Raw genomic sequence first — 8375 nt, 5'->3', positions numbered from 1 at the left:
ACAGATCAAGGATTCCACAAGAGGAATTTAATTACTCAGATTGACAGAAGTTGGGGAAAAGATTCTACAAATTGGTTCTGAGTGGATTGTATAAATGCTGTCAATTCCATTTGACTCATTAAGTCAAGCTTAAGCCAAAACTGACTTAATATAATTTGTGAATAAGGCAGCAGAGTAACAGAAAATTAGAGAGATCTGATAACACTGACATAGAAGAGTATCTGTTTTTAAAAATTACACAAGTTGCATTATGAATGTCAATACACTTTTATTCAAAGTGCCTGCCCTTTCCTCCAATATTAAAAACATAATTGTAGAATCAGCTAAACAAATCTTGTGCTAACAATAAGAATGTTCTCTTGATTGCCTATTTAGCATCATTTTGAATAAAATCCACATGATTGAATGCTGTGCACACATCCAAATACTCTGCAGACAATGCTTCAGCCTCTGCAGTGAAACAAAAGATGTCACTTTCTTGTTACATTGAGAGAAGCAATTGAAGCACTATCAGGATTGTGACCAAAGGTTTTTTTTTAAATATTATACTGTATTTCTCATTGGATGAGAAACATGGCATGGTGAGCAGATGGCTTTACCCTTGTCTCATATTGCAGTTTATTCTCTTGTGGTTTGGGGATCCCCTTTCTCCAAATATAGTTTCAAAAATCATTCACACAATACAGTAGGCATTGAATGGATACTGCTGGTGGTACGTCAGGCTCCTTTCATTCACTGTTAGAGTGAATGTTGAATGAAAGTCTAATAGTAGGAAATATAAGCAGTACTTCTGGTATTGTTGCACTCTAAGTAACCATCATTCCTCATCAATGGAGCTAATGGGAGCTGGATTTCACCAGTATCTGGAAAGCTGCCTATTGATTTAAAAGCAACAGAGTTTGGATTAAAGCTAGGAGGTGTACTTGACACAGCATGGATCTTTATATATGTTTTATTAAATGCTACATTTCTTTGTCTCCATTAGGGGAGAGACTTTGAACCTGCAAACCAAATTTTAGCACCTTCAGGTGAGGAATTGCCAAATACAGCTTTTCATGGAGGGGGTGGATGTGCTGAGAGTCCTTCTTGCCACAGCAGCAGAGTAATGTGCTATCTTTGTCAGAAGTCTTTTTTGAAGCAAAGTAAGATAGGGTAGGCTGGAAATAGCTGCTTATTGGTGGCAAGACCAGGAACGTGGAGTCACTAGCTGCCAGAAGGTCTTCTGAAAAAAGAAAATGATGACTACGTCAAAAGAGAAACAATAGGCGTAAGGGAAAGAACTGCCATAAGACAAAATAATACAAGAATTCCAACTAATCACATGCTTAGATCTGGGTCAACAAGTTCAACCATATATACATATATTCCAACACAATCAGGAGCCCATTAGCACAATACTCCCAAAGTCTCAGCAAGGTCGAAGGCAGCACTGGAGAGATTTGAACTGCAGGCCTAGCCTTTTCCAGGATGCAGGATCTGATTCTGACAGTTTCGCTTCTCAGGCCCTTCAGCTCCTGGAAGCAACTCAATGTAGCCCCCGTACTTGGAGGATGTTACTTATCAAAGGCTCTTAGACCCAGAATTTTCAATACTGCATGTTTCAAAGAACCTTTTGCAGCTACTGTTATGAGGAGAAGGAAGAAAGGTTTGCTTTGACTCCCTGCAGGTGAGCATCTATGACTAGGCTGTAAAACAGAATCTTGCAATAAAAACTTATGGAACCTGGGTTCCCCAGAATGTGCTGGATTCCCAATCAGAGCCAGCATACATGGTTGGCAACAGGTTGGGCATATCTGCTGCTCTCAATGGACCTTTGGTTTGGTCTTTTTTCCTGTTCAGGGCTCCATAGAATGAAAAGGAATGAAGTGAAAATAAAACAATAAAGACTTTGCAGCATTCATGTATCAATAACAGTCAGGTGCTTTTTTTTTCACATACTGAAATGCCCCCTAAGTGCAACCAATGTGAAATATTATTTGTTCTTTATTTTTTTTATTGATTGGAGTATTTTAATGTTTTGAAGCCAAAAGGTGATTCAGGCATAATCTTAATAAAGTAATATTAAGTAATAATCAAACAATCCTTAATTAAATGGTTCCAGCCAAATTACAGATATTTTTTCCCCTGCTTTATCACTCTCTTTATATCTGAAAACAACAAAAATTGAAACCATTGTGCTCTCATTTTTAATAACATCTACTGTAGTTTCCAAATACATGCAAATAAGTATTCTGAGCCCTTGTTTTTCCCAATAGTGATGAGATAGAATTTTTTAACTTAAGTGCCAGTTTGAGGTAGTGGTTCAGGTACTGGCCTAGAAATCAGGAGACAGTTAATTCTAGGCTTCCCTTAGGGATGAAAGTAAGCTGAGTGACTTGGGTCTAGTCAGCCCAGCCCACCTCACAGGTTTGTTGTTGGGAAAATAGGAAGCGGGAACATTAGATATATATAGTGCCTTGAGCTGACCAGAAATAAAAGCAGGATAAAAATCAAATACATATTTATTTACGAGCTAGCATAGATACAGGTGAATAACGCTAGGAATATATAACATTGGAAAAGAAGGAAGGAAAGAGAAGAAAAGGATGATCAGCAGTAAAGTGGGTGGAGTCAATTATACCGGCTATGACTGCCCCGTTGGGAGACTTGAAAGAACAGGTAGGCATAGTTCAACATAGGGAAGATCTATTTATGTTGTCACTAGGAATCAGAACCAGCTTAATGGCACAAATCAACCAGTCAGTTGTTGATCGGTCAGTCAGTCAAGTCAATTAATAGATACAGGTGCAGAATATATCCCCTGAACTGCCATTAGCCATTGCCAATACCAGCAGAATTAGAATCAGCTCATAGCTTTAGAACAATTTTATCTGTAAGTTCCTGGCGTTTCTGAATTCCCCACCTTCTTTACCTTAATTTTAGCAGTTGGGATATATACCAACTAGTAGTCTTGACCCTCTTGGAAAATAACATGAAGAGGAAACCCAAGACTTATTCTAACTCCGCGTAGGTAGACTGTCTACTCACCTCCTTGAGTGGACAGTGGGCACGTGCGAACCACTCTTGGCTGTATAATGAGAAAAAGGTGGTCGTGCCCAAAATGAGGCCTATCCATATGATGATGTTCCAGACAGGGTTTTTTCTCTTATCATTGAGAACAAAGTTAAGCAACACTGTGAAAACAAACAGAAAAGAGGTTAATTGTATATATTCCAATCACACTGAGCCAAGGGGATAACTATTGATTTCTAATAACTGTTATTTGTAATAGAAACGTTCTTCGTTACCAAATCTAAAATAACAGCATTTCCCATGTTAATTATAAGACAATACTGTATGCCTCATCCTTACTCCTATGGAGGTAAAATAATTTGGGAAAGACAATTCTCAAAGCAATACCTTTGTAGATGGAACTCCCTGCTCCTAGAACCTAGGCTATTTCCCTGTCCCTCTTTTATCTGCATCCTGATTATGACTAAAGTTTAGTCATGATCAGGACGCAGATAAAAGAGTACTTGCATCTGTTTTGGAATTGTAACTGGACTTCTGAAATAGCAACATTTTGTTTTCCAGTTATTAATTTTGTTTTTGCTCTTTGCTCTTTCTTTTTAATTTGTAAAATTGTTTGACATTATTTTTTTCCCCTCCTGTTGGAATAAAGAATCTTAATTTTCTCAGGGAAGAACCACTGTTTATTCAGTCAGTGACCAGCAAAATTTGAAAAAAATACGACACCAAAATAATTTTCTCCGGGATGAAAAAGCAGCCTCCAACCTAAGCATACAATTCACCATCTGAGGGAATAATACAATGCACATGCTGCCTGTGAAATTCTGGGAGCTGAAGTTCACACATTTTAAAGTTCCCAAGAATGAGAAACACTGGATGGGGGGTGTTCCTTAGCTAGTCTTTCCCAATTTAGGAAGCTCCACGTTTGAGGCAAGCAATTCCCAAGATTTTGTAGCCAAGATGTCTGAAGGCTGTGATGACTGAGCATACTGGAAATAATAATAATAGTAATAAATCTGGAGCAGATGAGGTGGGGTGGAGGTTCGTTCTCCAAGCTTGTTGGTTTCGTTACCAGGCTATGTAACCTTTTCAATGGAATTTAGGGGATGTCAGTGTCAGTGTTCTTTTTATAAGGTCTCCGTGTTTTCAGGTGTGGGTCACAAGGGAGGGTCCTGTAATAGGTTTTGTGATGGGTCAGGTGTGGGTCACATAAGGTGAGGGTCTTGTGATGGGTTAGGGTTAGATGGATCACAAGACCCACCACAAGACTCTGACCACTGGCTTCATATACTTTGAATAAATTTGGAGCAACTCTACCTCCCAGTGGTTAAAAAAAAAATGTATCAAAAGGAACATGAGTGTGTACCATTTGGGAAGTGTGGAAACCCCAAACCAGAGGAGGGTAGGACAGAATGGAAGAAGCTTCACCAGGAGCAATTCATGCCACGTTATTTTTTTTACCGGCCTTGCTTGAATCCTCTGAGTAAAGGTTCAGTCCATTTCCTTAGGGAGTACTGACCTCCTATCGTGGCAAATAGCACAAACATGACAGGAAAGAACATGCTAAAGGCCAAGGTGAATAGGTATTCATGGACAACCGCTGAGAGAAGGAAGACAATCAGCATAGCTCCACCTCGGGCTCTCCCTCCAAACAGCTGAAAGAGAAGGAGCACATGAGACCTCATCTTGGTACTTATCAATAAACAATGAAGATAGGCATAGAGAGATTACATGCAGCAGATCTATTTTATGGGATAATATAGGGTGGTTTTGGTGAGCTTGCCAATCCTATCAGGTTTTCCAGACAGTAAACCAAACCAAATAATTGTGCTTTTATTGTAAGTTTACAGTAATAGAATCTTGCAAGTCTGCAAGCACTTCCTTCTTTTCTGTCCTTGATTTTCTGAACAACAAGAGAGAATCCCTTTTGAGATGCTGTTCTACCCCCAATTCCTGCTGTGGGCTTAGGCATCTCTTGTTGACCATTGCCCTGGCTGAAGTTCTTCCTCCTGGCCCCAAAGTTTATTCTCATAGCCCATTACAGCCTTACCTACCCGCAGAATATCTTGATAAATATAATAGTACAGCCAGTCGTGTACAATCACATTCAATGTCCGAAAGAATCCAGAGAATGATCTGGAATTCCACCAGTCCTAGGCAGGGAGAATGGAATAAATAGCATGAAACTAGAACATCCCTGTATTTTAGGCAAGCAAAAGAACAATCCACTCTTGATAGTCCTCGACTTAGAAGGGCAATTGAGATTAGAATTTCCATCATTAAGTTAGTGGGGAAACCAGCAGGAATTTGAAACTCCCAAACAGGCAAGGTAAGTGGCTGCTGTTGGGTGCGGGAGAGCAAGCAGGTGCAACTGGGTGTTAGGGAAGGGGTGAGATTGAGGGGCAAGGGGGCCATGAAAGGTGATATTTCAGCCATTGGGAGGGCTGATGAATGATGTGGGATCATGTGGGATCTTGCAAAGTCTTTCAGAACATGTTATTTGATCTGTCTTACAGTCCCTCAACATACAGGCAGTTTCTACAGGCAGTCTTCATTTAGTGACCACAACTGAGAGCAGCAACAAAGTGGTTAAGTGGTCATTAAGTGGAAATAGTTGTGTTATTTATTTGTCAGATTTATTTATTGCCAAATTTACATGGTTGCCCATCTCACCTGAAGTGACTCTGGTGCCTTATGACAAAAGCAAAAAGTAAAATATTTTGCAAGCCCATTAAAACAATTAGCATAGATAAAAATGCTTGCAATCTTTTCAACTTTCCTTTGCTTTACAGATCTGCAGAGATTGTAAATGCGAGGACTGATCATAATTTTACTTTACCATCATCGTTGTAACTGTGACCAACTGCTAAATGAGAACCACCTATATTTATTACTTTGATTACAAGTAATTTGATACTTCAATGTCAGTTTCCTCAGTACAGTTGTTTCAGCATGTTAAAATTTGCTTTTCTTTTAGAGCCATAACATCTCAGAATTCTTTGGGAAGTTTTTTAAACTATTCTTTACTTGGAGTGGTCAATGGACCATTCAAGTATATCCATGAGGAATGAAATCCAGACTCCCTGTATCTTTCTTGCAACCTCCCCCACTCCTTGTTATCACCTTGTAGAAAGAACGGTCTGCAAAGCGCAGGATCTCGGCAAACATGTTTTGCCAGCAGTGCAGGAAGAAATAGTGCATCATGATTCCCAAAGTTATCCCTGAATGAGAGAGGTAAAGAAATACATCAGTTCTTCCCAGAGATTAAAAATGCAATTATTCTTTTAGATTTAAGACAGACGACTGCAAATCAAATTAGACTTTTAGCTTAGACTTTTAGAGGTTAGCATCGTAGTGGAATATCTAACCATCTAGGTCATGGTTGGTCCAAGCAAAGCTGCCTTTTGCAATTGACTGATAGTGGTTTTGTCAGTGCTGATGGTCTTCAAGTGGTGCTCCAGATGTTTTGGGATTGCACTCAAGGTGCCTATTACTATTAATACTATCTGTGCTTTCTTTGGCCACAATTGTTCTATTTGCAGGTCTTTATATTTTGTGATTTTTCTCCAGTTCTTTCTCTTATCTTCTGCTTTTTCCAGGTACTACAATGTCTATTATCCAGACTTTTTTGTTGTAGGATCTGATCTGGGTCAGTCACTGGGACCAAAGGTTTTGTCTTTCGAGCTTTCGGATGCTAGCCTAGGCTAGAGAAAGTTTCCTGAAGATGGAAAGCTCGGAAGACAAAACCTCTGGTCCGGGTAACCGACCCAGATTGGATCCTGCAACATTACCCTGGGACACCTACATTTGCCTTTATTCGTGAATTTTGTCTTATCGATAATTGTTAACATAAAGTGTTGTGTGGCAGATGCTTGTCTGCTTTAATTCTAAAGTGCCAGAACACTTTAGTGTCTTCGTTTTCTACTATTTGTCTATCTTGTACTCTTACCAGTTCTTCTTGCAGGTAAATGTTGTTATTATTATTATATTTTTACCCACCATTTGAATATATAACTCAAAGTGGCGAACATGCACAATACTGAAGATGAAGGTTCATTCTCTAAGCTTTAATCCATAGCTCTACTGACCATCCTACCAAAATTCTGGATATGCTATGTCAATGACACATTTGTCATCATCAGACACTTCTAAATTGAAGAAATAGACCACTTACTCAATAATATATTCCCTGGGATCAAATTCACATGTAAAGAAGAAACAGACAACAGACACCCATTCCTCGTCATCGACATAAGGAGACTAGACAATAGAGAACTGGAAATCTGCATCTACCCCAAACCCACACACATGGATCAGATCTTCTTCAGAAGGGCCAGAACAAACTGTAGCACCACAACACTAAGAAAAGCAAAAGAGAAATAGCTGCTTAATGTCTTTCTACATAATGGCTATCCAAAAGACTTCCTATTCCAACACACAGCACCCAAACCACAAGAGTCCACTAATCCTACAATACCCAAGAGCAATGTCAGAAATGACAGCCAGAATTTTCCAAACCCTAGGAATAGCAATAACCCACAAACCCATTGCCACATTCCACCAGGAATTATCCAGAACCAAAGACAAGGTACAGAAGGATGAAAGAAACAATGTAATCTACAAAATCAACTGTAATGATTGCAACCAATTCTATGTGGGACAAACATCACATCAATTAAAACCAGGTTCCCTGAACACTGGCTTGGCAGTCAAATGCCACAATCCCAAATCCTCAATCTCTACTACACTGATACCAAACAGCACCAGTTCAATTGGAGCAACACAAAAATCATCGACCATGCTATCACCCACCGTGCTCGTGAGTTCATCAAAGACTGGCACTCCACAAGCAATTCCATCAATACACATGGATCTACAACCAGCCTACGAACCCCTTAAAATCCAAATCAACCACACAGCCAACCAGAGACAGCACCAACCCTCATCCAACCCACAGAAGCCCCCACCAACAGCAGTCCACCTCCCAATGACTTTGACCTGATATGACCTCCCCATCACTAGACCCATCAAAAGAATCTCACTAATGACTCTCACCTGATTCATCACAAGACCCTCATTTGACACACTCATACCTGAAGCCCTTATAAACAGAAAAACACTGATGCTGATCTTCCCTAAAGTCTGCTGAAGCTGATTTTATTGATTTTTTTTCTTACATACATATAATAATTTTTCAAACAACGTGCTATCTGGGTTTAAAAACGCTAATACATATTTAATTCCCAATCCTTCCTTCTTTCCTCTAGCCATTGATCGAATAAGTCCCAAGTTTGATAATATTCTGTTTCTTCTTTTTCTTTCAATCTCATAGTTAATCTGTCCATCTCTGCGCATTCCAGTATTTT

General features: G+C 39.4%; 1 protein-coding gene across 5 annotated transcripts in view; it reads right to left on the bottom strand.

Moving 5' to 3' along the window:
• Positions 1-251: 251 nt before the first annotated feature.
• Positions 252-8375, bottom strand: part of LOC120302356 (sterol O-acyltransferase 2-like) — a 34329-nt gene continuing 26205 nt past the window's right edge. For all 5 annotated transcript variants that reach the window (XM_039330592.1, XM_039330588.1, XM_039330591.1 and 2 more), the window contains 5 exons: positions 6133-6230; positions 5064-5162; positions 4529-4664; positions 3028-3173; positions 252-1222 (listed from right to left, as the gene is read on the bottom strand). In XM_039330592.1, coding sequence (XP_039186526.1) covers positions 1172-1222; positions 3028-3173; positions 4529-4664; positions 5064-5162; positions 6133-6230 — 530 coding nt within the window. In that variant the 3' untranslated portion in view covers positions 252-1171. The remainder of the gene's footprint in view (positions 1223-3027; positions 3174-4528; positions 4665-5063; positions 5163-6132; positions 6231-8375) is intronic.

This window comes from Crotalus tigris, unplaced genomic scaffold (genome assembly GCF_016545835.1).
Source record: "Crotalus tigris isolate CLP2741 ecotype Arizona unplaced genomic scaffold, ASM1654583v1 scf7180000024429.2167931701:2281839, whole genome shotgun sequence".
Lineage (NCBI taxonomy): Eukaryota > Metazoa > Chordata > Lepidosauria > Squamata > Viperidae > Crotalus > Crotalus tigris.
This window is presented reverse-complemented; position numbering and strand designations above follow the sequence as displayed.